Source organism: Rhinopithecus roxellana, chromosome 3 (genome assembly GCF_007565055.1).
Source record: "Rhinopithecus roxellana isolate Shanxi Qingling chromosome 3, ASM756505v1, whole genome shotgun sequence".
Lineage (NCBI taxonomy): Eukaryota > Metazoa > Chordata > Mammalia > Primates > Cercopithecidae > Rhinopithecus > Rhinopithecus roxellana.
This window is the reverse complement of record NC_044551.1, coordinates 85777751-85805704: the sequence shown is the minus strand read 5'-3', so window position 1 is coordinate 85805704 and position 27954 is coordinate 85777751. Positions and strand designations below refer to the sequence as shown.

General features: G+C 38.3%; 1 protein-coding gene across 1 annotated transcript; it reads right to left on the bottom strand.

The window, feature by feature from the left end:
- Positions 1–123: 123 nt before the first annotated feature.
- Positions 124–26715, bottom strand: TARS1 (threonyl-tRNA synthetase 1). Its single transcript, XM_010356392.2, has 19 exons — positions 26329–26715; positions 22383–22463; positions 18759–18949; positions 14461–14584; positions 12814–12935; positions 12177–12294; positions 11817–11881; positions 11656–11734; positions 10461–10607; positions 9204–9302; positions 8010–8176; positions 6833–6995; positions 6589–6726; positions 6155–6232; positions 5891–5991; positions 5691–5795; positions 4074–4146; positions 1211–1325; positions 124–640 (listed from the first exon to the last, which is right to left on the bottom strand). The coding sequence occupies exons 1-19, from the start codon at positions 26383–26385 to the stop codon at positions 492–494; spliced, it is 2172 nt and encodes a 723-aa protein (XP_010354694.2). The 5' UTR covers positions 26386–26715; the 3' UTR covers positions 124–491.
- Positions 26716–27954: the final 1239 nt, after the last annotated feature.

The following is a 27954-nucleotide window of genomic DNA, read 5'->3' as shown; positions in this document are numbered from 1 at the left end:
ACCTACCCTGTCTCTACCCACCCTGCATCATATTTGCTGTAAAACTGTGAAGATAAATACTGAACCACATGATTTGTCTCAGGCATGTATGTGTACATGAGAGGGACAGAGTAGTCTTGAAACTTATGTGAATAAATTTTTTTTTTATTTTTACACCATAATCCAATTCTAGTTATCTTAATTGAATTTAAAACTTTTTCAATTGCATTAAATTTACAAAAAAGTTCTCCCTCATTATACTAAAGCATTTCCAGTCCTCAGATACTGAATGAGTAAAATCATTTTATTGGCTCTCTTTTAATTAACTCCTTCAAATGCACATTGTTTAAAAACTGACTAGGTCAAAAATAGTTACGCCTGCAGGTTGACCTACTCGGACTCTGCCAAACTCCTCCAAGTTCAACATAAATTGACGTTTTCAGAGTACAAAGTCAATGTTACGGAAACACTGCTCCTCCTTTTCCATGGGGCCAATCTGGGCAATTTTTTCATTAAAATTCTTCTTCTGCCTGTTTGCTGCGGGACTCCTTCAGCTGCTGTAGCCGCTCCATAGTTTCAGAAATGGTGCGTTCCCCGTGGACCTTATTGTCTCTCGTGCGGATATTAACAGTGCCACTGATTTTCTCTTTTTCACCAACAACTGAAACAAACACACAAAGCTTTGTCAGACTTAATCTAAGATATGGAAGGATTCACACTGAACATCTGAAAAGAAATGATCCTAGGATCCAAAAGCTACCCCATAGCTTCTGATACATTAAAAGGTGCAAGTGACCATGTATTAATATTTAAAAGAAACTCTTTGCAATATCTAAAACTACTGTGCTTATTGAGTCAATCTAGACAACTTAAAAAAATAATAAAACCCTAAACATCATGAATACCTTTTTCAAGTAATTCCACATGAGGAATTATCTTGAGAAAGTAATCAAACAGATGTATTTAAAATAATGTGTCTTCATCCTTGTTATAATAGCAAAATATTTTTTCACAAACATCCATGATTATTTAAGTGAAAAAAAAAAAAAACCAGTATGTATGCATGAGCCTATTTTTATAGTTATTATGTATTAAAATATATAATAGAAAAAAATCAGGACTGGAAGAAACTAAATAAATTCTTGATTACAATTCACTTAAGTCTGTCTCAAGGTTTCAGTAGATTTTCCTGATGTCTGGCAAATTTTCTTTGGTAAGTTTCCATTCTTACCTAAAATGAAGTTATACTGTGCTAACTGTGCATTTCGGATCTTCTTATTCAATGTACAACCTGGATCCAGATCAATGTCTGCCATGAATTTGGCATCGTGGAATTGTTGCTGTACCTATTGTAACAGAGATACAGAATTTGTCAGATCTAAAATTAGAATTATATTTTGATGTTACATGATTTTACTGAACACAGGGATCAAGACTTCCTGGGTGAACTTCCAGGAATTTAAAGCTGGCAAAACTGTCTTAGATAATATGATTCACTGCCATTTTTCCCCCGCTTTTGAGAAAAAGGCCAGCTCCTCTTTATTACCTCAGGTCATGTGTATTAAGTAAACAATGTCTTCAGTATTCTTCCTTTCCAAAAAAGTAATACACTAGATTACATTTTATTAATTATACATCAACTAGATTAAACTTCCCATTAACCTGATAACCTATTAACATGACAAAAAGACCTAAATGATTTTATTTCACTATCATTTCATATGAACCTCAGATTACAGATATGAAAAAGATCACATGATCAACACCTGAAAGAAATGATCTTCAACTGAATTTAACTTCTGAGTATCAGAAAGTTTATCAGGTTATCACAGGCATTAAGTCCCTTAACTTCAAAATAGAATAATATTTAATAGTCTAAAAGTAATTTAGATTAGAACAAAGTAACAACGAGTCTAAAAAACTGTTTCTGTTCAACCTGCTATGAGAGTTGGGCATTTTACATTCAAATCACCCCACACCTGGCAGAAAACTGTTTCTTTACAGTGGCCATTAACCCAAAGGAAGAACAGGAGAGTTGGAGGAAGCTGGTGTTCCTTCCTCATCTCTGCCATAGGGACAGTACCCTTGGGCTTTCACGAAAAGCCAGTGTGAGCAGTGACTGCCTATCATCTTTTTGTAGACACAGAAGTTATACTGTCGACTAGCAGAATTACCACCACAATTCCACCCAGACCACTTAGAAGAAGGGTCAGAGTTTCTGGAAATCCTGGTCAGAAAGCAGAAGGAATTTTTCCAGGAAAACATCTTAAGCACAGCTGAAGGTGAAACAGTTAACTATCATACTCTACTTAAGAATCACCCGTAAAACCAGCATTCTCCGGTTGACCTAGGTGACCTAGGTTGACCTATTTCTTTCAATTTTTGATTGAAAAGGATTCTAAATGATCTACAACACATTCATTTCTCAAATGCGAGTTATGTGTAAACCAAGGGTTATTTATGTATGTCAAATGTTTATTTCTATAAGGTATACTTTTTGAAACAATCTAAGTGACTTTGCCTATACTGTGCACAAGCTTTAGCATATTAACGAGTAGATTTTTAAGCCATAGTGATCACAAACCAATTAACCTGTTGAAATTTTGTAACACCCATTTCAGAAGGGTCGTTACAGAATTTTAGAATGCCAAGACAGGTCTACATCTTCAACTTATAACTACTTTAAAGCATAAAGCATCAGTTTTTTCATTTTTCTCAACACGGGTCCTGTGTGTGCATGTGAGATGGGCAATTCTGCAGTTGGGGAAGTGGCCTGATAATTACAGGGTGTTTAACATGTCTGCTCTACAGTTATTAGGTATCAGGAGTACTGCCCTGTCTTCTCTCCCCACAAATGAAAAACTTACCACATAATCTGGAATGTCACCTGACCCCCAAAGGGAAGTGGGGAAGTCAGTGATGTCTCCAGTTGAGAACTCAGTTAACCAATACAGAACTTTTTCCTACTGTGTGAGCTTTCACATACAAATAAGACAAAGTGCACTCAACCATGGAACATAACTTTGATTCTCATCATTTGTAACTAAAACTACTGTGTACAGTAACAGTAATAGGAATAGTCTGAATGGTTTATCTACTAGACGGTTTAGTGTTCACTTCATTTTTTTTTTTTTTAAGAGATGGGGTCTCACTATGTTGCTCAGGCTGGAATGCAGTGGCTACTCACAAGCACAATCATCACACTCTGAACCCTCAAAGATCCTCCTGCCTCAAGCCCCCAAGTAGCTGGGACTACAGGTATGCATCTCCATGCTCAAGTTCATTTATTTCTTAAGGGTAATTAAGACCTGAGTGTGGTTTATTCTGATGGTATGGAGACAGGATAGTTTTGATGTTATAGTATTGTTCACTGATCAACTTTTAATAATTTGAAATTCCTTACTATGGAATTTTCACTACAGCAGAACAGATTGTTATATGCTTTAAAGTGAAGTTATGAATGGTTATACATTTGTTGGTTAAGTTTTTTGGGGGTAGGGACAAGACATTGGTCTGCTATGCTACTAACCTGGAAAAAAGTTTCAAACAGCTAAAGAAATTTACATTAAAATGAAGCAAAATTACTCTTTGAGTCAAAGAGCAGCTTCAACTGTATTTTGAACTGGAATTTACCTATCATACTGAAGTACCTGATATTTGCTAATTTGGTTTTCTAAAATACTAAATACTAAAATATACAAGCGTAACTGGGTATGGCGGCTCCTGCCTGTAGTCACTGCTACTTGGGAGGCCGAGGGGCAAGGACTGCGTGAGCCCAGGAGTTTGAGGTTACAGTGAGCCAGGCATTGTACCACTGCACTCCAGCTGGGGCAAGAGAGAGATCCCATCTCTTAAAACAAATACAATAAAATATACAAGTGTACCTAAAACACTATCCAAATATGTCTTCTGATTATGGAATCATGTAGAAAAGCACTACAGAAGAAACATAATCTATTCAGGCTTAACAAAGATTAAAAATAGTAACATTTCTCTACATCACAACAGCTTGATTCACCAAGAATAAAGGGCTTATGTGATCTGAAAAGCTTAACAGATATTAAGTTGAAAGAAAATTCACATCTAAGGCTTACCTTTTGGGCATATTCATCACAGGTTGGTCCCACTGGAACTACCATTACCTGGCGAGGGGACAGCCAAAAGGGCCTTTGAAAGAGAATAAAAATACTCAGTGTAGATGTGGGCACATTCACTAAACAGGGACAGCATATTTCTTAGTCTACTCTTAAGTATCTTTTCCTGGAATATGTAAGGACTACTTTTAAAACTTGGCTTAAAAAACCCCAAAATGAAAAAACCTATCCAATAAAGATTAAGGCGAGGAGATGCAGGAGAAGAAAACTACCCCTACATAAGGAAAGTCTGTAACTACGATTTGTCTTGCTAAGCGGATAGCAAAACCAGTTGAGGATAGGACTATGCCTCACACTTTAATACATCACAAAACACTGTGTATTGGCTGTGAGAGGGGGTATCAAATTATTTAATAACTGCATGTAGTGATTAATTGTTCGAGTATTTTATTACTTATTCTTCATGGGGACACAGTGTCCTCAGTTTATTCAAAATCCATTTTGCACCACTCAGCAAATTGTAACTGATAATAACTGGTTATGGCATTTGGTAAAAATAAGAGTTTTCACTACTTATTAAAAAATAAGCCCATCCAATTCTTCCTTTGAAGCAATTCAAGTGTCAAATGCTTCTGATGCTGCAAACATCAGGCTAATGTTTCTCTCCATCATTCCTCTATTTTCAGTTGTTCTGTTATATCAGGCAAAAGGCTAAAGTAGGCACTAAATTCTACCCTAATCATGGACTTTTCCCCACCTACAACAAGTTTAGCAGAGCAGTTAGCTGAGGACTCCCTTAATTCTTGAAGTACCTTATAGAGCATGTGTCTCACATTTTATCTGACTTTGAGAAATCTAAAGAGATTATCTTATATCATTGACCAGTATGAAAAACTGTTCTAATTTCTGAAGTAACCAAGTTCAAATAAAACTGAAATGACAGTAATGTAAGATTAAACCAATGTACATCATTCTACAAAAGTTTTAAATCAATATGATTAATATGGAAGGCTCTACACATGGGTGCTTTTATAACCCTGTGCTGCTTTCAAATGCATTGCGAGTCCAGAAAAAAACTGCTTAAGAAGTAAGATGAAAGTTATGTGGCCATGTATCTTGCCAACAAAAACGTAACCTCATAGAAACGAATCACAAGATGTTGATCAGTTGGGCATCTGTTTTAAAAAACGCTTGGCTATTAAAAGATGTCAAAATACTTGCTTGTTATGATTAGCAAGGCTGAACGAAAAAGCCATAAGCCTCCTCATTTATCTACGTAAAACCAGCAAAGCCATCTAAATCCCAAAACAAAGTCACCAGAAAAGCATCCAAAACAGTAAGTATACTTCTTAACAGAATACTAATTCCTAATTAGAAAGTATTACACAACATTCAAACAAACCAAGTTCTGGAATTAAAGTAATTACTACTAGCATAAAAAGTCTGTGTTTAGATTATGATTCCTTATTTTTTAGTGAACACTTGTCATTAGTTAGAAGCAACTGACTGCAATCATTCTCCCTTTCCATCTGATAATTAAATCAAAAAGTAGACATTTCTTGTAGCCAATTTATACTAATCAGAAAAAAGAAAAAAAAAAAAAAAGACAAAAATTACCATTTGCCCCCATAGTTTTCCGTGAGGATAGCAATCATTCTTTCCACTGACCCCAAGATGGCTCGATGAACAATCACTGGCCTTTTCTTATCATCACCATCATGGCTACAAAGAAAAAGAATTTGTTTTGCCTTATCATATGTATATATTTTCCCCTATATATTCCTGGAGAACATTCAGAGCAGACACCAGAAACTCACCTTACATAAGTAAGATTAAACCTGATGGGCAACTGAAAATCCAGCTGGATGGTGGCACACTGGTGGTACCGCCCAATCGCATCTTTAATCTGTATGTCAATCTAAGAAGCAAAGACTGGGTTATTATAAAATGCCAGTGATACTAATGTGGAGTTCAATAGTTGGATTAGGGCTGATTTTTCTTTTTTTCCAACTTATTTCGAAGCCCTATCTTCTTCATCCACAAGTGAAAATCATATTATCCAAATATACTTCAGTGCTCACCTTTGGACCATAGAAAGCTCCGTCTCCAGAGTTTAATTCCCACTTTTCACCAAATTCATTCAGACTATTTTCAAGTTGCTGAGGATAAAGCAAAATGATTTTTTTTTTAATCGCAATTTCCCTTCCTCCAGCCTAATTTGAGACTAAAAATACAGTAATTACTTTCATAGATCAATATTCTCTGCTTTAGAATTTTGTCCACCTGAACATACGCTCACACCAACCCCTTTTTAAAGCTTATAGCTTGATAACTGAAAAAAGCCATTAAAACATTCAACCATTTCTAAAATACACAAAGAAAAAAACCAGCTTACTCAAACCTAGGAACCACTTCCAATTTCCTTTTATCCATTTAAAGAGGCTTGGCTTTCTTACATCTCGGAACAAGCCAATCTCAAACAGTATTCAAAAGCATGCTGAAAAAGACCACTTACTTTCTCAGCTTGATCCCATACTTCAATATCTCCCAGGAATTTTTCCGGGCGAGTAGAAAGGTTCAGTTTAAAAGAAAATCCAAATACGCTATATACCGTACGTAGAAAATCCAAACAACCTTTTATTTCATCTTCAATCTTTAAATTAAAAAAAAAAAAAAAAAAAGAAAAAAGAAACAGTAGTTATTTTCCTTGACTTTCTTGACACTTCTTTCAAAGTATTTTATTCCCCAGGGTTTCATACCTGCTCCATGGCACAGAATATGTGAGCATCGTCCTGCTGGAATCTTCGTACCCGGGTGAGTCCTGTGAGTGCTCCAGACAGCTCATTCCTATGAAGTACCCCAAAATCAGCTAGCCGCAGAGGCAGTTCTCGCCAGGACCTTGGCCGATGATCAAACATAAGGCTGAAGAGAAAAAGAAAAGTCCACGGACACTTAAGAATAAAACTGCTTGTGTAATGTTACATTTAATTACATGAAATGTTGTCAAAAAGCCACTGATTCTAGCTGTCCATCCAAGCAACATTTCTCAAATGCTGGGCTTCATACAGCAGTAAAAGCATTTGCATGAATAAAATAGCAAATAAGTTATAATTCAATGAACCACAGTGAGGAATAAAAAATGTATTCCAACAACTGAAGAATCTGGGAAAATTAAGAAGGAACTTAGTTGATGTCCTGGCCTATAATACAGCTTCTTCACAAAGATTCTTCTCTCACCTCCTCTGCCCTCCATGCCTGGCTAGTAGTTGCTGTGGACACTGAGTTACCTGTATCCACAGCTCTCCTGTGTCTTCCCTTAAGCTGTTCTTCACCCAACTTTCAAAGATAGAAAGTAGAGCGGCCTCATGACGAGGAACATTTTCCAGAATGCTGAGTCATTAGCAGGTTTTGACAGAACAAGTTTCTTTAAAAACAACAACACACTAGATAATTTGTTACACCCCCATATTCCATCTTCCTCTTTTATATTCTGCCTTGGTCATTGCTATGATCCCAGTACCATTACTGAATGCCCATAGATCTGGAGATCTGGCGGGACACAGTGGCTCATGCCTGTAATCCCAGAGTTTTGGGAGGCCAAAGTGGAAGGATAGCTTGAGGCCAGGAGTTTGAGACCAGGCTGAGCAACATAGCAAGACCTCATCTCTATAGAAAAAAAATTTTAAAAATTAGTTGGGCATGGTGGCATACGTCTGCAGTCCCAGCACTCCAGTTGGAAGACCTCTTAAAAAAAAAAAAAACAGATCTGGGGATCTAATGAGGCACAGAAGATATAATACAACAATGATGTTGCCTTTAAATGCTCTTCTGATCACATAATTTGTTTTTAATGAAAATGTTGTTAAAGGAGAGAAGAACCCAGGATGAATTGTAGCATGTGAAAATCTTCAGTAGAAATTCAAAGCTGCCGAATACCAGTGTCCTGGGCAGTTCATGGGTTTCAAAGCAAACAGCTCCTTCTCCACCTCAAAGGAGAACATGTTCTCACTGTAGTGCTGCCAGTGACCCGAGGTCATCCAGAGTCGGCTGTTGAAAATGTTTGGGGTGACTACCTCCTGGAATCCTCTTTTCCTATATTCACTCTGATAGAAAATAAACAGAAACATGCGTAGGCAAATAAATGCTCATACTTCAAGTGGGAGTAAAAACTTAAAAGAGAGATTTTATACTCTCTCATGAGAAAGATGCACACATGCCATGATTGAGAAATCCCACTTCTAAGTATATACCGAAGAGAAAACTCTTGGCACATGTACATAAGGAGGCTTATAAAAGCAATGCTACTGCACATGGCTGATAATAAGGGACAATTATACATCAGCATCCATCAGAAAAGGGTTGAGCACATTGTGGTAGTTACATAACAAAATAATATGTAGCACATGAAAATAAACTGGATTTGTATGTCTCTAAAAATAAATCACAAGACAGTCTGATACACAATAAGGCTTCCTATATGTAACACATACATACATAAATAATTTAAGGGTACACATACATGGGCTAGATGTAAATAACATGGACAAAAAGAATCCATGCCAACTTCAAAACAGTAGTTTCTTCTAGAAAGCTGGCATATGGTATACCAGTATATGGGTATATATAGCAGTATATGGAGGTATATGGATCAAAACTGGGTCCTAAAGAGAGGCTTTTTAAACAATTATTATTTTTTTAATATTGTGAACAAAAAAAAAGCAAATATAGCTCAAAATGAATCTTCGTTAAATTTGGGTAGTAAGTACACAAGATATTGGATATACTATTCTCTATAAAGTTATACTTGAAACATTTCATAATTTACAAAGAAAAAAAGCAATGTAAAAACCGTTTTTTCAAAGAAAATAGAAATCAATGATCAAAGTCAAAGAGGGCACAGAGCTCCTGTGTCAAGGACCACAGGTGCCCCTTCAAGCTCACCAGCTTCCATATGTATATGGGCAAAATCAACTACTAGGGATGATTTATGAGGCCACAGACTTCTACTTTTACTTATTGTTTTATACATTTCTTCTCAAATAGAGATTATCTTTCTTTTTAGTAGACCTTATTTAATAAAAATGATCATATACCCTAAATCTAAAGAAGAAAGCAACAAATATGACTTACCCTAATGAATTCAATAAGTGCATTATAAATGTAGGCTCCCTTTGGCAGAAAAAAGCAACTTCCAGGGCTGAGTTCATGAAAGAAATATAGTTCTTGGTCCTGGGTAAAAGAAAAGCAAAAGAATGTTCATGTACGTCATGTATGTGTGTGTGTATATATACATGAATTACAGTGTTCTTGAGCTCAGAATATGGTCATGATGTCCCATATTTCAATCAGTGCCAACCCTGAATCAAAGAAACCATGTCAGTGTTTCTGGTGGTACAGAATTGCAGCTGATCTACAATTTGGCAGACGTGTAACACGTGCCCTGCTTGTTATATTCCTCAATCCAGTCAAGTTTCCCCAACAGTGGCAGTGAGGAAGGGTCCCTCAGTTCTCTATCCACTGCAGTACCTCTCATGGTTCTTAATTCCTTAAAGCTCCAAGATCTGGAAGTTTTTCTCATTTTATTTATTTATTTATTTTCTTAATAGGAGTGTCAGGAAGGAGACTGGGAAAAAGACACTGATAATGAAATAGATGCTGATAAAGTTGGCTGACTTTGGGTCACAGTGAAAGAAACACACCCTCCTACCTCCTTGCCCAACATCCCCCTCACCAAGTCCCCAAAAGCCCTCAGGGAAGGGCCCACCAATCATTGCTGGCTGCCTCATGGCTGGAATGTCAGATAGTCAGGGGTGCAAGGCACTGGCTGCTAGCTTCAGCTCAAGCTTCATAACCTAACAGTCAAGGACCCCTGGCACAGAGAGCCTATTTTAGGGAGGAATGTTTTATCTAGCCTAACTTCCAGTTTAGAGGACATTCAGCAGTAACAGAGATAATGGGTAGAGGAAATGACAGCACAGGATCTGCGTGTGACACGCTGTGTTACCTTGGGCAACAAGTAGGTTAATCTTTGTGGGACTCTGTTCCACATTTTAAATGAGTCAGTGAGACTAGATGGTTTCCAAAGTCTAGTTCTCCCAGCTCTATGAGAAGCTGTTATACTTCTTTTACAGAAAACTGTAGATCATCAGCGTTTGTTCTGAATAAAAGTAGTTCAAATGCATTTTTGTGTGGTACTGAGATCACTCCAGGCAGATAATGTGGACAATCAGTAAGTAAGTATAGTTCGTACAGGACATAGCACCAGTTACTAAAAAGCTACAGCATCTCTTCAAAACAAGATTCCTAGTACTTCATACAGCTAAATTTCAAACTTCAAATGAAGTTGAAAAAAACTCAGTCTAGACACATCACTGTTCTTGAACATACCCTGCCAATTTTCCTATGATCTCGGTTTTTAGCTTCCTCTTGGAACTTCTCCCACTCTTTCAACATTTTAGGATCTGGGAATGAAATGCCATAAACTCTCTGCAGAGTCTCCATATCTGCTTTGCCTTCCCAGTATGTGGAAGAATTCTGAAAACAAGGATTAACCATGAAACAACATTCAAATTTGTAAACATCTCACTTATTTTAACTCCCAATTGCTTTGAGGCCTTGTTAGAGTAGTTACTCATTCTGCAGCACAAAGCTGGCTGTTTACTTCCCTCGAAAATGCCCGTCCCTCAATCTGCAGGTGGGTGCAGTGGCTCACGCCTATAATCCCAGCACTCTGTGAAGCAGAGGCAGGAGGATTGCTTGAGCCCAGGTGTTTGAGACCAGCCTCGGCAACACAGGGAGACCCTGTTCTTTGCAAAAAAAAAAAAAAAAAAAAAAAAGGAAAATTACCCAGGCATGGTGGTGTGCGCTTACGGTTACAGCTATTCAGGAGGCTGAGGCGGGAGGACCGCTTGAGCCTGGAGTGCAGTGGCATGATCTCCGCTCACTGCAACCTCATTTCCCAGGCTCAAGTGGTCCTCCACTCTGTCTTTTTGGGGTAACACAGTGAGACCCATTCTACACCCCAACACCCTTAAAACTGCCCACCCCTAGATACTTAACCACAATTCCACAAACATTACTTTGCCTGCAAAGGCATTTCTCACGAAATGATTGAGCAAAAATAGAAATGAGCCAATAAAAAAAATCTTGAAATGACTCAATTATTCTCTTGATTTAAAGTGCATTTTAATAACCTCCACAAAATGTTTATGAAGTAGTATAAAACTGGGTTCTGTTAAAAAGAACAACTTGGGAAATTATTAATTTAGACATACAAAGGGCAAAAGCACGTACTCCTAGTGAGTCTCAAAGCTTTTATAGAGCCAGGATGGCCTATGCTGTATGATGTTGTAAAACCTCCATCCCCTGGGCTTGCTCTGGTAATGACAGCAAGTCAGTCACCCCTTGAGGGATTTCAATTATAATAAACCTGATAGCTACAGCTCCCAGTTAATAGACAGCATGAGAAAACACCATCGTTTCATGTGCAGCAGAAAATGGTCAAGAGAAATCAGTGAAAGTTTAAACACATATCTATTCTAGACAGATGCATTCACATAGTCTTTAAAGTTACATTGCTTACTTTGTGTATTTTTAAAGCCTTAATTTTGCCCGTGTGTCTGACATGAGGACCCCGGCAGAGATCTATCAAAGGGCCACACCTAAACATAAAATGAAAGGAGTTTTAACAAACACAAAATGACATACATACCAGATACATTTAATGACATCTAATATTCTCACCTATAGACTGTGGTAGTTGGAGTATTCACCTTTTCATTCAATATCCGACATTTGAACTTGTTGTACTGAAAACAGGAAAAATCATTCTTTTAAAAGACTGTCCTTGAATTTTTACTTCTAAGTACTATGGATAAAATGTAGCACTGTATGAATATAAATGTTGATATTTCATGTTTTAAAAACATGTTGAAGGAATGGTTTGCTAGGGAAAAAAGTGAAATAAAAATAATAAAAATACTTAATGTTTTCTAAAGAACCAAATACGCTTCGGCTTAGTACACTGAACTCCAGTGCTGTCACTTCAACTAACATGAATAAATGATATTAATGGTGGGGGCCACACATTATGGTTCAATTTACCTTAAACATTGCCAGTAAAGTTTCTTTCTTAACTTCCAGTCTTTCAAAAGCTTGTTTTTCTTTAATGATCTTCTTACATAAAGACTCCAGAGAAGAGAAATCATTGCTGGACACACCCCTGAAGGAGAAGAAAGTATAGTCTTTTCATTCCATTTGAATCACACCATGGCTTCAAAAAATGTTTATTTGGAAAAAATATTTGGAATACTTCAAGGATTTTAATATTAAAAAATTAGACTATTGCATCATATCTTAGAATTCTAAACAAAACATTTTTCATAAATAATTTTTACATTTTATATTTTCAGTGGCTTCTACCTTGGTCATCCATGGAGACCTTTCTCACTAGTGACCCCTTCCCACAACTCTATCACCAGGTTTTAAAGGAGAGGGGAGGACCAGTGTCCCTGAATTTCCCAAAACACCTTAGGACTCTACCTCCATCAATCTATAACAGAGGTCTCATTAAATCTTCTATTACTTCAAGTAAATTGCAACATTTCAAGTACTGATAATGAGCATACGTGATGAAGAAGCAGTGAAAGCTGTATCATTTCTCCTTTCCTGAGGACTCTAAAAATAACTTATGGATCCATAGTCACTGACTTCAGTTTTCTTCATCTAGTTGACAGCTTACCCTTCCTCGAGGTACATGTCATAATAGAATCCATTTTCTATTGGTGGACCATAGCATAAACATCCACCATAGACTCTTTCCATGGCTTCACCCATTATGTGAGCACTGGAGTGCCAATACACCTGAAAATTTAAAGAAAAATGGCATGGTCTGAGTCTTGGCGTACAAGTTGTCAATTAATGTAGTTGTCTGAAAGAGACATAATATTTATTACAAGTAAACCCAATATATAAAATCCTAAATTTCTAAATCTGTAAACTACCGTGTGTTTCTATCCATAGCCAAAGTAATTCAAAAGGCTTCCAATTACTAAAGTGTATTTTTATTTTGGAAATCATCTGGTTTAGCTGTTTTCAAACAAATTAAACTGAACTTGCCATCACTAATTAAACAGCATTGATTTTGCTCTCTGAAAACAACTGCTCTCACAACGTGACTATCTCATTGACTGCAATGGCCCAGGTTCTATTGAGTCAATGTGCCCAAAGCACCATGTCTCAGACACTGTGATCTGGTCTTTAGCTGGCTATGGAACATCACTTAGAAATTACACATTGTTACTGGCCCAAAACCCGACCCCACAACACAACGACAAAACATAAGGACAAACATCTGTACACTGAAAACAAATGGCAGTACTTGGTTTTAAAGTAATCACTGGGATGTGTCAGAATACACCCAAAGCAATGTTTTCAAGATTTAGTATTAAGGTACCAAAGTGACATTAAAAAATTCTCATAAGAAACTTGAGGACTCCAAAATACATTTGAAAACCACTAATCCACATACATAAGTGAACAATCATCACTAAAACAAAATACTTTGTTTCTCCTTATATGATACACAGCCATGAAGAATTAAAAAGAAAATCTTGTCATCAAATGCAGGTTGACTTTTATAGTGTTATCCAGCAGCTTTGCATCTTAAGACGAAAAAGATACAGAAAAAAATACAGAAATTGTCCAATAAAGGGAGTGCTTTGAAGTAAGGTTCAAATTTATTTGTCAAATGTACGTATCTTGCTAAAATGTTCATAGTTTAGAGGCCAGGCGCAGTGGCTCACACCTATAATCCCAGCACTTTGGGAGGCTGAGGTGGGCAGATTACTTGAGGTCAGGAGTTCGAGACCAGCCTGGCCAACACGGTGAAACCCCATCTTTAGTAAAAATACAAAAATTAGCCAAGCGTGATCGCGTGCTCCTATAATCCCAGCTACTCGGGAGGCTGAGGCAGGAGAATCACTTGAACCTGGGCGGCAGAGGTTGCTGTGAGCCGAGAGCACACCACTGCACTCCAGTCTGGGTGACAGAGCGAGACTCCATCATAAAAAAAAAAAAATTAAAACAAAATAAAATAGTGTTCACAGTTTAGAAAACAATTTTTACTTGTTTAATCAATGTTTAATAAAATTCCCAAAACATTTTCCCTATTGAAGTGTCTAGTAATGAAAAGACTTATTCAGCTTCACCTCTTTATTTTCTAAGGCAAGCACTTTTATTATGTTCCCTAAATGAAGGACAAAATGAAGATTTCAAATATGGCAATGAGACAGCAATAACTGTTTGCCACCCAATCGCAGCAGGACTGAACTGATGCAAACATGAATCTGCATCCTAAAATTCAATGAATACTAAATCAGCAACTTACTGCCTGAGCCTCCTCATCCTCAAACTTGAGAAGCTCCAAGGTACAATCTTCTTCCAGAGGGCGGTCCAGGTCCCACACAACATTATTTACTTTAGCAATAACGGTGCTGTCGGCCAGGCCTTGACTTAAAAGAAAAAAAATGTCCACACATATATAAGAACACAAGAATCTAATTTGAAAACAGGAAAATAAACACTATTTTTATTACGTATTGATTCTTTTATTGATGTATCTCTATTTTTCTGAAATATAATAATAAAAACAACAAACTCCAAAAATGTACCTAAGAATGTAACTGGAATATCCTGAAAATGCAGAACATTATCATTTGACAGTGAATGCCTCTTGTTTAAGCAGATATGGCAACTATGGTAAATAAGCATGATCAATTGCCAATGGTTTGATTAATCTTAATTTCTCCAACAAATAAGTTTTTTTTTTTTTTTTAATTTTTTAGAGACAGGGTCTTACTATGTTTCCCAGGCTGGCCTCCTGGCCTCAAGCAATCCTCCAACATCAGCCTCCAGAGTAGCTGGGACAAGTGGCACCAGTCACCACACCCAGCTTTCTCTTAATACACCCACCTTTCTCTTTCTACAAAGGTAAGCTATTTAGACTCCAAAGAGGGGGGCAAAAAAGGGCCTACTAAATAACTTCTCTGTTCCTCTTCTTGCTTAAAATGTACACCAGATCCTTTCTTTGACAGACAATGCTAACCTCAGAATAAATTCTGCAAATGCCTAAGATGATAATATTTATAATATAGAGGTAAAATGAAAGATTATTTAATAAACTTTTCATAATGTGAGTAAAAATATTACACACCCAATATACAATATCAAACATAAAAGTATCAAATGATGAAATATCAGAGCACACACAGAATGTAAAAGCCACAGGAGTTCTGAGGAGGCAAAGCAGCACAGGACAGAGTCATCTGGAAAGGCTTTGAGGATAAAGCACTCACAGGAAGAAAGTGGGGGGGTCCATGGCATTCCAGATGAGGGAATGGCCACAGATGCAAGCAGAGGTGCAAGTGAAGAAATGTTTATGCAGGAAGCTGTGTGACTAGAGCAGAGTTGAGTAAGGTGAGCCAGATTATACATCTAAATGCACAGCTAGAGAAATAATAGTCGATAACAGCCTGGACATCTCAACGAGGGTAGGCAATACTCTACATTGTGAAGAAAAAGTATACACCTTTTACACTGTAAATCTCAAAGAAACCTACCACTAGAAGGCTTTAAGCTAGCTGGGCTTGCTGTGCTGGTGGTTCTCTATGTATAAGGGTTTACAACCAAATGTATACAACTTCTCCTATTTAAGGATCAAGAAAGAAGAAACAAACAGAAGGTAAACAACAAACCCCTATTTTCAATACTCCTACTAACTTGACCATAGGTTATAGACAATGTTTTCTTTCCTCCTGAGATCAGATGGAGCCAATAAAATAAATACATGCATTTCACAAAACATAACATGAATTTGGCAGACAGAAATGTATTTCATCATATTGGTATAAAATAGTTTTCAGGAGATTAAAGAACTGATAAAAAGGTTACTCATATTCTCTAGATTCTTTGGGAAGAACATGACTTTTATCTTACGATCCAAAATGGAGCCCCAAGATTCTAAGAATGGAGTTACTTTGAAAATGTAGATTACACATGGGGCCATACTGGATCATGTCAATTTTTCAAAGAAGGGTAAAATAATCTGTAAGATTTGCAACAAAATGGCCGGGTGCGGTGGCTCACGCCTGTAATCCCAGCGATTTGCGAGGCCGAGGCAGGCAGATCACGAGGTCAGGAGATCGAGACCATCCTGGCTAACACAGTGAAACCCCGTCTCTACTAAAAATACAAAAAATTAGCCAGGCGTGGTGGCAGGCGCTTGTAGTCCCGGCAACTCGGGAGGCTGAGGCAGGAGAATGGCATGAACCCGGGAGACGGAGCTTGCAGTGAGCCGAGATTGTGCTGCTGTACTCCAGACTGGGCGACAGAGCAAGACTCCGTCTCAAAAAAAAAAAAAAAGGATTTATAACAAAACAAAACTTCAAAGAAAAACCTTTTGATGCAAATGGAACATGTCTTTTTTGTCCTTCCCTTTCATATTCACCACTAATTATCTGAATCTTTAAATAGCCTGTTATCAATGTTATAAGTTTTTCACAGAACAAAAAGTTATTCTGGACTCTTGTAAAAATTTCCTAAGTATTCTCAGTGCAGATCAGTGACTTAACTCCAGAGCTAAAGCCCATCAATGTTTTATGTAATTCGACCTTTTTTTTTTTCCTTCCACGATGGAGTCTCGCTCTGTCACCAAGGCTGGAGTACAGTGGCTCAATCTCCATTCACTGCAACCTCCACCTCCCCGGTTCAAGCTATCCTCCCACCTCAGCCTCCAAGTAGTTGGAACTACAGGTGTGCGCCAACACGCCTGGCTAATTTTTGTATTTTCAGTAGAGACAGGGTTTCACCATGTTGGCCAGGCTGGTCTTGAACTCCCAACCTCAGGTGATCTGCCTGCCTCGGCCTCCCAAAGTGCTGGGATTACAGCTGTGAGCCAATGTGCCCAGCTATGTAATTCAACTTAGAATTTTATAGTTCTTGAAAAATATTTTTCAACTGAAGACTTGATAAATTACAACATAATCTAGATCAACGTTGTAGAAGGTAGGGGAAAAGGTTCCCAGACTAACAGAAGCCCAAATTTTAATGACACAGCTACAATCTCATTGTGTGACAACAGAAGAATCTCTTAATCAACCTGACCTTCAAAATTATCTCTAAAATGAAAGCTTTAACTGATACTTAAAGGTCTATCCAGTTCTCTGTGCTCTCACATAGAAACTTGCATGGTATCACAACTGTTTACTTCCTTTGGAGTACGGTAGAAGTACTTGTAGGTAGAAGCCCTTGTCAAATGAATGGAAATACTTTGTTCACTTTGTAAAAAGTACTAACCAATGTCGGTGGTACAGTAGAGGCTCATGGCTCATAGGCCTAACTGGTTCTGCTTCTACTAGTTGTATAATAGGCTTACCAAGAATCAGCCACGCTGGTTCCCCAAACAGTTTTTGTGCTTGTTCTTTTACGTGTTTGGTTCAATAATACAAAATTGATGACAATCAACTATATGACAATTCATGTGGTGAGATCAAAGGGTTCATTTCAATACATAACAATTATAAATAAACTTAAAAATACATAATTATAAAATAATACAATGAAGGAATTATGGTTTCTATGAAAACCAAGTTGAATGTTTGAGAAGGCTTGATAAATCCAAGTCACACACACAAAAATATTGTCACGTTAGGTGTGACTTTACAACTACATGAAAATCTGCAAGGATTCTGCGCTCAGACCACTTCTCAAATGTGTTAAGATAATGTAAGAACTCTAATTAGCACTCGCTATCCCCCAAAGCTTTGCCATATATATATATATTCACTGTTTTTTTATATATATATAAAGTTAGCAAATACATATATAGTCACATATTTAAAGTTGAAGTGTTTTAAGACCAAGATTGGCAAGCTTTTTCTGTAAAAGGTCACACAAATATTTTACACTTTGCAGGCCAAACATGGTTTCTGCTGCATATTCTTTTTAGTTGTTTTATTTTTTCCAAACTATTAAAAAATATAAGAATCATTTTTATTTTTGGCTTTTAGGACGTACACAAACAGGTTATGACCATAGTTTCCCAATATCTGGCTTAAGACATATATATATGTTTTACCAATTATTATTTTGATAAACTGACTAATTACTGATCCCAATCATATCAGATTAAGAAAACTTCTCCCCTATTACAAAACATGCATCTAATTCTCACTTAATTGAAATAACTTCTTCCCACCCCAATAAAAGTTTTAAGACTAGGAATAGTCCTTCGTTCACAGTACACTTTTTTCATGTGTCATATAAAGTTTCTTAACCTTTCCATGTGAGATTATCTAGCTTCATTTTTAACTTCAAAACCAAGGCATTTAAGTCAAAATAGGTAAATACCGTCTACTCAGTTTTGTAACATTTATAATCATAGTTAGACTAAAAATATACAATGTCCCATAAGACCAAAGTGAACTCTTTCAGAAATTAACTTTGAATTTTGACTACATAGCTCTGTATCATTTTGATTTTTAAAAATCCCAAGTAGGCCAAATTAAACAGATTAAAAACACTGAATAGTAACATAAAAATATTATAAGAATAAAACATGGCAGGATAATAAAATGAAGTTTAGTTAGGCCACAAACTATAGAATGTCATGATGGGTGTAGCTTATACCTAATTCCACAGGCAATTTGATATGGTGTAGTTTTCCAAGATTCCGCATCAACCTGTTTACCATCAGGCAAAGTGACTTTAATTGGCTTGCTATCTTTTTCTGCCTTTTCTGCCAGAAGGGAATCATGTTCTGCTTTTAGTATATTATACATCTCAAGACGTGTGTAAATATATTCAGGCCAAGGATTCAACTGTAAGACAACAAATCAGGAAATAAATAATCAGTAAATATTGTTTTCCTATTTAGAAATGGGAAAGAAATAATAAAAATACAGAAACCCACGACAATTGATTCAACGTAGTAAATAAACACACTGCCAAAATCACCCAGCATTACCTCAATTTGGTCCTAAATGAAGGTAAAAGAAGGAATTAAATGCCCTATTCTTTCTCTTTTTTTTTTTTTCCAGACGAAGTCTCACTCTTGTCTGGAGTGCAAGGGCGTGATCTTGGCTCACTGCAACTTCCGCCTCCTGGGTTCAAGCGATTCTCCTGCCTCAGCCTCCCGATAGTTGGGATTATAGGAGTATCTGGGATTACAGGAGCGTGGTACCACGCCCAGCTAATTTTTGTATTTTTAGTAGAGACGGGGTTTCACCATGTTGGCCAGGCTGGTCTCGAACTCCTGACCTCAGGTGATCTGCCTGCCTCAGCCTCCCAAAGTGCTAGAATTACAGGCATACGCCACCATCCTGGCCTAAATGCCCTAGTGTTATGCTGACTTGACAATTACCATTTTGCTATTATTTACAGCAAGTGGTCTTTTCTCTTTTAAGATGCCTTCTTAAGATCTTTTCTAACAAAATTATTTTACAAATAGAGCTATAAACAATTCTGGAAATAAAAACAATAAACTGCTTTTTCCATTTGTTTCAATCATGTCCAGGTGATGGTCTGTGTAGCTGGTCGGCCTATATGTCCACTCACAACCAATCACAAATGTATTTGACTTAAGGTCTCTCCTTCAAGGAAAGTATTTACTGAATTCAAAGATGCCATGATCACCCTGGAATATGTAATTAGCAAATATAATAAAATAGCATATTACTACTTTCTCTAGTAGATAAAATTAACAAAGATATTTTATATAAAACACCCATCTAGGTTTCTAAAGGTTTGGCAAAGAAAGAAAAAGAGACAGCAATCAAAGAGCTGACTTCCTCTACTGTCGGAGACTCTATAATTTATGGAACATTTCAAAAAGGCAGTGAATCTGTGGTAACAAAACAGTCGAACTAACATCTACAGCATTTATCATCTTCAAATTACAAGAACATTAACACTGTATACAACAGTGAAGAGGAGATTGCTTAATTTTGCCATGACTTTCTATCTTCAAATGAATTTCAATCTATCAAATACAAAATGACTTACTGCAATACAGATTTTAACATTTGTTCAATGTTGATAATGCTACCAAAACGTCTCCATATATATCAACACACAATTTGAAAGGAGTACAAGCTAATATCTAATCCTTAAGAAACTGACCAGGCTCATTCTTGTAATCCTAGCACTTAGGGAGGCCAAGGCAGATGGATCACTTGAGGCCAGGACTTCAAGACCACCCTGGCCAACACGGCAAAATCTCTACTAAAAATAAAAAATTAGCCAGGTGTGGTGGCGCAACCTGTAGTCCCAGCTACTTGTGGGGATGAGGCGTAAGAATCATTTGAACCTGGGAGGTGGAGATTGCAGTGAGCCAAGATCGGGCCACTGCACTCCAGCCTGGACAACAGAGTGAGACCCTGTCTTAAACAAAATGAAACAGAACAAAACTGACTGGAGATAATAGAAAATAACATCAAATGAAAAAGATTCATTGTCTGCCCAGTAATTCCTTCCCTCCCTCCTTCCTTCCTTTCTTTAACGACAGGGTTTCACTATGTTGCCTAGGCTGGCTGGAGTGCAGTGACAATTCACAGGCACATTCACAGTGCATTTCAGCCCCAAACTCCTGGGCTCCCAGTGATCCTCCCACTCAGTCTCAAGTGGTTGGCTCCCACCACTGTACCAGGCCTTAATATCCTTGTAATTCCCACCCACAGCGGTCCCTCCCTTTCTTTAGACATTCAGTTGCTCTTTGGGAGCTTTTCATCAAATTATCACAACGGTCCATAATCTTCAATGGTGAAGAATCCATGAATTAACTAAAAGCTCAGAGCCTGTCATTCTACAATGATAATCTGAATCCCTCAGACTAATGCACAGTACCTGCTTCCATCCACTCTAAAGCATCATTATAAACCTCCCCACCAGCACTACCCTCTGTATCTTAACTGCAGTTTATCATCATAGCCACTTGGCATGTCCCAATTAGAATTTCGTGTCAAAATTTCTTCAACATTCATTCAACAGATACCCTCTGTGTCAGGCTCTGTGACTGCAGAGATGAATAAAACCTGCATGTTGCCCTTGGAGGGGAAGGCGAAGGTCTTGGACAGTTCACGGTACACTCTTTTTTCCAGACCAATCGTTAAACATAAATAATCACATGTCCCACTTAAAATTATCTGTTCAGAAGAGTCTTCTAATTATATTCTTTGTCTTATTTCCAGGTCAATTCTCAAGCTGTGATGGAACAGCATGTATGCTTGTATTGAAAGTATAAAAAAGAAATTAGGGAACATATGCATTTTTCCATTTGCTTGCAAATTTTAAAATTCACAATCAACAATTTTCTTCACAATTACAGTGGGGTAAAATGGTCGGGAGACTGATCAACTGATCAACCGTAAGAGAAATGGTTAGGTAAGGTTCTAAGCAACACTACACTTGATCATCTATAAACTTACCCTAAAGTAAATGATGGCACTATACATTTAGTAATTGCAGCATTTGTAAAGGTGGCTCTTAAAAGCCAGCTTATTGTGCTACTTCTAAAAAGGCTGTTCCTTTGTGCTTCTTCCTTCTGATAGCTTTCTAGAGAGTCTCCAGTAAAACAGCTCTAATGACTAAAGCGAAAAGTGAAGCACAGTTCACAGCAATAAAAATATAGTAGAAAGACAAGCTTAACTGCCTCTAAAAGCAAAATACTCAGGAACCAGGTTGATTCAGGGTTGGCTTTTGATATGCCAGTTCCTTTCGGTGTGAGCCTGGGGAAGTGAAAGCATTTTCTCCAGACTTGAGAGGCCTTAAGGGGAATCTGTCCTGGCTTAGAAGCCAACCCTAGGGCAGGTCCAGATGGAAAGGGCAAGGAGGCAGTCACAAAACTGGCTTTCTTTGGTTTTTGTTGTATTCAGTGTAAGCCCAAACACCAAGCCTCTATTCCCTTAACATCTCATGTAATGAAATAATCAGAGAGCTAGCATCACGTCTGGTAACTGAATAATTACCAGTCTCCTCTTCAACTTTTCTTCTCTGATTTTTATATTCAACCCCACAATCAGATCACCTTATACAATCATACGCCAGTTGCTTCCTTTTACAGTAACAAAAGACTGAAAGTCTTTTTTCCCCTCTCAGATTATCCTTTCCTAATTCTTCTTCCTGATTTTTCCAACCAGTACCATCTTATAACACCATGTAAACCATTAGAATCCTTACACATTCAGAAAGTCTCAGAAAGTTCCCTGTGATTTGCCAACCTTTGATAACAGAGCCCTCTGCGATGATAACTTTTACCTCAGCTCGACCTCCATCTCCAGATCCTTCTTTGTTCTTCTTTTTGCCTCCTTCCTTTCGCTTCTCTTCACCAGCACCAATCTAAATAAGCAAAAACGTTTTACATTTTAATCTAATGTGACACCTCCACCCTGCGATGCCCCAGCAAAAGTGTTGAGAATGTTATTTTAGTATTTGTTATTGAATTTTTAAAAAATGGAAATCTGATATTGAAAGACTGAACAATTTCATCACTGGCAAAGACAGGTTAACAACTACAATAAAGATGAGTCTTTAAAAAGTAAGAAGGAGTTACTAACGATGTTTTAACTCCTCAAATTTCATTTATTTTATTTTAACTACACCCGTGAGTCTCGCTTCAGGTTTACTTGGACCACATACCAAACATATGGCCACAGGGAAGCATTCAGTTGACTCAATAAGCATATTTCCAGGAAAAACAAACAAACAAACAAACAAACTGAATACAAAGCATGCCCATGAATTCCACCAGTGCTACCAAAAGCCATGGAAGAAGCAAATATAAGGCCCAATCCCTACCATGTGTAAACCTAGTCTCTCCAGGGAAACTAAGGCATACATGTGTGAGAAACTCCCGGAAAAGAAAAGAACACAGTAGCAGTGCTACGATTAGACGTCAAACAAGCTAGGACTAGTGTAAGAACTTTAAAGGATGGAATGCATTTCAACAGGTGGATTTTGAGAATAGAGGCAATGTGTCCTACGTGTACACATAAACTTGTTGTCAGAAACATTAAAATTTAAAGAGAGAAAAAATGACTAAACCAGGCTGATTAATGAAGGATTGTTTTAGAAAGTAATACAAGGTAAGACAGACTAATGTTCACAGAAGAACTAAAAGTTACCGGAAGGAATACAGGCTTCAATTAGAAGTAAGTGAAGTCATACAAAGTTTTAAAGTAATAAATCCTGTGCCAGGAATGTAGAGGGGGGGATTTTATTTAGTTTGCATGTTTGTGACCTTTAGTTTTTTAAAGTTTTAAGATACAATCCATATACCATACAATTTACCCATGTAAAGTATACAATTCAATGGTTTTTAGGTATTCACTGTTGTGCAACTATCACTACCATCAATTGTAGAGTATTTTTATCACCCTCAAAAAGAAACCTTGTACCCATTAGCAATTCACTCCCTGTTGCCTTCAACTCCAGACCCTGGCAACCATTAATCTAGTTTCTGTTTCTATGGATTTGCCTATTCTAGAAATTTCATATAAATAGAATCACACATTATGTGGTCTTTTGTGACAGGCTTCTTTTAGTTAGCATAATAATTTCAAGATCATCAGGTTGTAACATGTATCAATACTTGTCATTGTACCTTTTTATTATCAAATAATATTCCATTGCTTATTTATCCATTTATCAGTTGATGGACATTTTGGTCATTGTCTTTTAAATCCTATAAAACGTGTTACTTGTATAATTAAAAAAAAAACCTAGTTTTAAAATATGACTCCTAATTTCATGCTGAGCTAAAATTCCCCCCTACTCCAGGAGTCTGGATTTAATAAACTTTGAAGGTTCATTTAGATTCAACAGATCCTTTGTCATACCGTAGAAGTGAGGTAACTAATCAAGTATACTGGGTAAAAAGAAAATTGCAGGTGTGTGCAGGTTTAAAGTGGAAAGATAATAAAATAAGTTTTATATTTCTGATAAGATTATTTGGGTTTTGACCATTTGCCAAATGAATAGGGGTAATGACAGAGAGAGAGAGACAATCATCACAAAGTTTTTCTGGTTCTAAATACAGCTCCGTTTTATAAACAAGAACATTGGCTCAAAGAAGCAACTTGCCCACCTGTATCATTAAGTAGTAGAGGTGGGACATTACGACAGGTCTCTCTGGAACCCTGAGGCCTATTACCTCTTTTCTACATCACTGGGAAGAAAGTGGGCAATTGTTCTCTATTTCCCTGAGTATATATGTTATGTACATCTACATACAAGTAATCTAAAATTTCAACCCCTAAGTTGGGAAACAGAACTGGATTGTTAACAGAAGCTACAGAATTACCTTTCTCAGGAATGATCTGTCCCTGACTCACTCAGAACAGCACAGGGGTTATTAGTATTTGCTATAGGATACTGGGTTTGAGAAAGGGGAAAAGAAAGGGATACTTGGTTTGAGCAAGTTACTGTTCCTATGCCTGCTTTCTCATCTGTATAATGGAGATAATAATAGAACCCAGTTCATAGCGTTATTAAGAAGACTGAATGAGGCCAGGAGCGGTGGCTCAGGCCTGTAATCCCAGCACTTTGGGAGGTCGAGGCGGGCAGATTGTGAGGTCAGGAGATCGAGACCATCCTGGCTAACACGGTGAAACCCCGTCTCTACCAAAAATACAAAAAAAAAAAAAAAAAAAAAAAAAAATTAGTAGGGCATGGTGGCGGGGGCCTGTAGTCCCAGCTACTAGGGAGGCTGAGGCAGGAGAATGGCGTGAACCCGGGAGGCGGAGCTTGCAGTGAGCCCAGATGGCACGACTGCACTCCAGCCTGGGCGACAGGGAAAAAAACAAAACAAAACAAAAGACTGAATGAGTTAATTCACGGAATACATTAATACAGTACCAAACCCATACTTAGTACTCAAAATAAATATTAACTATTGTATAACTATTACAGGAAGGAAAAAGTACATATTTGTTAACCATACATATCACGTCCAATTAAGAATAGTACAGGAAAATATTTATGGACAGGGAAAGTTGTTGACCACATCCTATTAAGCAAAAAAAAAAGTTACAGAACAGTAAAAATACCATTTTATGTGAAAAAAAATCTATGTATTGTCACCATTTATCATCTAGAATTAAATTTACTTAGTTTAGAATGTGCCCATATGCAGTTTCTCCATTCAATTCCGAGTAGACAACCAAGAAAGTTTTGGCTTTTAAGTGACTTGTCTTGTCACAGACTTGGGATAGAGGCTCCCTTAGCTCAAGATGTCACCACTTCTCACTTGGACTATTACAACAGTTTTCTGCATGTGGCCTCACCTTCTACCCCGATGCCAGCGTGACTTTTACAAATTCAATCTTCCCGCTTAAGATCCTTCATGTATAGAACACAAGTATCAAACATCCTTGTTGCCTAAGATCTTTCTGACTGCTGTTCCTTTAACCCTTCTGGCATATCTCTTGCAAACAACCCGAAAGACAATTCACCTGCGTGCCCCTTTTCACTGCCTTCCCTACCTTTATGTGGGAAGCCCCGTCCTGCCTGTTTTCCTGGTGAAATCATTCTTCCAAACTCAATTCGAAAGAGCCCTCCTAAGCTTCCTCTTCTGTAATACCACACGGCTGATCACAAAGCACTAGGGCTGTTTTCCTGTCTCTTACACATCAGCCTGTGAGGCCCTCAAAGTCGGGGAACTGGGCCCTATCCATCTTCCCACCTGCACCGCCCAGCTCAGTGCCGGGCAAAATGTATACTTAACCACCCAAACTTGGACAAGTTGGGGTCAGATCTCAGGGACTCGGTTTTCCTTTCCTCAAAATGGAGCTCTTTACCCCCGCAGGATCTTAGGAGATGGATTAAATAAGGCTCTGCAATGTGTTTCCCGCTTACAGTAAGCCATAAACCCAAGTTTGGAAGCCCCAAGCCTAAGATTCTGATACTGTCTCCGCGTCTAACTATTGTAGATGTGAGGCTCTGAACAAGTCGCTCAATCAAGGTCTGTTTCCTCATCTGTAAAGAGAATGGACCCAGAGATGAACTGCAAGGCCCCACCCTAATTTATGAATGAACGGTTCCCAAAGGGGGTTCCGACTTTCCATGAGTCCCACCGTCCCCCACTCCTCCGACCCACGCGGTACCGGCCGCTTCCTGCTTCCTGCTCCCTGCCCCCGCCGCGAGGGTAGCGTCTGCAGCCACGAGAGTCCCAAGCTGGTCTCTGGGTCCCACCAGGTCTGCTCACCGGCTTCTCCTCGCCTCCCATCTTCCCTGAAGGACTGCTGGCCTTCTCCTCAAACATCGGCGAACGACGAAGCGATCAGAAAACCCGAAAGCGATGGCCTAGCGAAGAGCAAAGAGGCGGGTCGGAGGTGGGCTAGCGCCCGGGAACACTGCGCTTGCGCCACTTGGCCTCGACTGGACCAGCTGATGCAATCGAAAGGCGCCCTAACCCCGCCCCCAACCTGCGGCGGAACGGGCAGCCAATGGATAACGGGGGAAGACGGGCCCTCCCTCCTCTAAGCCAATGGGAAATCCTTTTGGATGACAGAGCCCGTCTAGGAAATCAGGTTGTGGCGGGTGAGGAGGAGCAACTGCAGAAGCTACAAGCCTACTCTCCGCTGACCTTGGTCTGGACGCTTTCCAGTGTCAAGTCCCCAATGCGCGTGCGCTTTCTTCCCTTCTGACTTTATGTCCCACAATCATGGACCTTCCCGGACACCGTAGATAATAAGTCAGTCTTGGCCTAAACTTCCGGGAAGTTTTCGGCGACCTGGATACCATCGTCGACGCTGGAACAAATTCAGGGATGGAGTCCAGGGTTTCCTGCGGTTTCGGCGCTTCCTGACCTGGCGCGACTGCCGACTTCTCGGCACTACCCAGGTCTCTGGCTCCCTGTCTGTAGTGGTGAATCGAGCCTTCCTCATGGCAGTCCAGACTCCCCAAGCCCCGAGTCCTAGTGATCGGGGACAACCCCTTCCTTGAACATTCTTCACTGCTAGCCGCTGCTGATCTGTACTGCCTGGAGGAGCATTTCTATAGCGCCCGCAAAAATACAATAAAGCTCACCCAAGGAAATAACCATGGATTCTCACTCCTAGGTGTCAGTGTTTGGAATCGACTGGGCTTTTAAAATTTATGTTAGTAGGCAATTTAAAACAATTACTTATTTGAAATCAGAAGCGCAATGGGCACAACTTTACGTACGTACTCCATCACCACGTTTTGTGGATTTTTCTTTTTAAACATCAGTTCTGTTCTCTACAACTCTCCGCCTTCAGGAAACAAGGGGTTAAGAGAAGCTGCTAGAAATAATGTTATATAGCAGTTAAATATAATTGTTAGCCTATAATTTTCTGCATCTAGCAAACTCAGTAATCTTGAGCTCTCTGGTTTTCATTATACTTAGTTAAAATTAAGATACAATTCAGGCAAACGTGTCTAATGAGCATAATTAAATTGTTTTACATTAGAAGGTAAGAGTAGATCCCGTTGATTCTCATTCTAATTTAAATGTGGGGAGTTAGTTTGGTCTATTTAAGCCTATTAAAATTGAATGTAACTCCTGGAACATCAAGCACTACTAATAATCTAGTCTCATCATAAACTTTCTTCTAGATCTAGTTAGTAAATGGGTTTTGACTTCTTTTATAATACAAATTAAGAGGTAATTTTCCAAACCTTGATTGAAAAATTAAGCAAGTTTTGTCTCAACACTCGACATTTATTGCACATCTGCTGTGTGACAGGTTTACATCTTCCAGGTGCTGGCAAAAATACACAAAGTGTGCTTTCGTGAAGTTTTCAATCAAGGAGATAAAATACATTTTTAAAAAACTGTAAACTTGCAAGGTAGGAGGAGAGCTTAAGC

Excerpts from the sequence above, each read along its gene's own strand:
- TARS1 (XM_010356392.2), bottom strand. The coding sequence starts at position 26,385 with ATGTTTGAGGAGAAGGCCAGCAGTCCTTCAGGGAAGATGGGAGGCGAG. Across the intron at positions 9,303-10,460 it reads ATCATAGGAAAATTGGCAGG|GACCAAGAACTATATTTCTT; the intron begins GTATGTTCAAGA and ends TCTTTTACCCAG. Across the intron at positions 6,233-6,588 it reads TATGGGATCAAGCTGAGAAA|CAACTTGAAAATAGTCTGAA; the intron begins GTAAGTGGTCTT and ends CTTTATCCTCAG.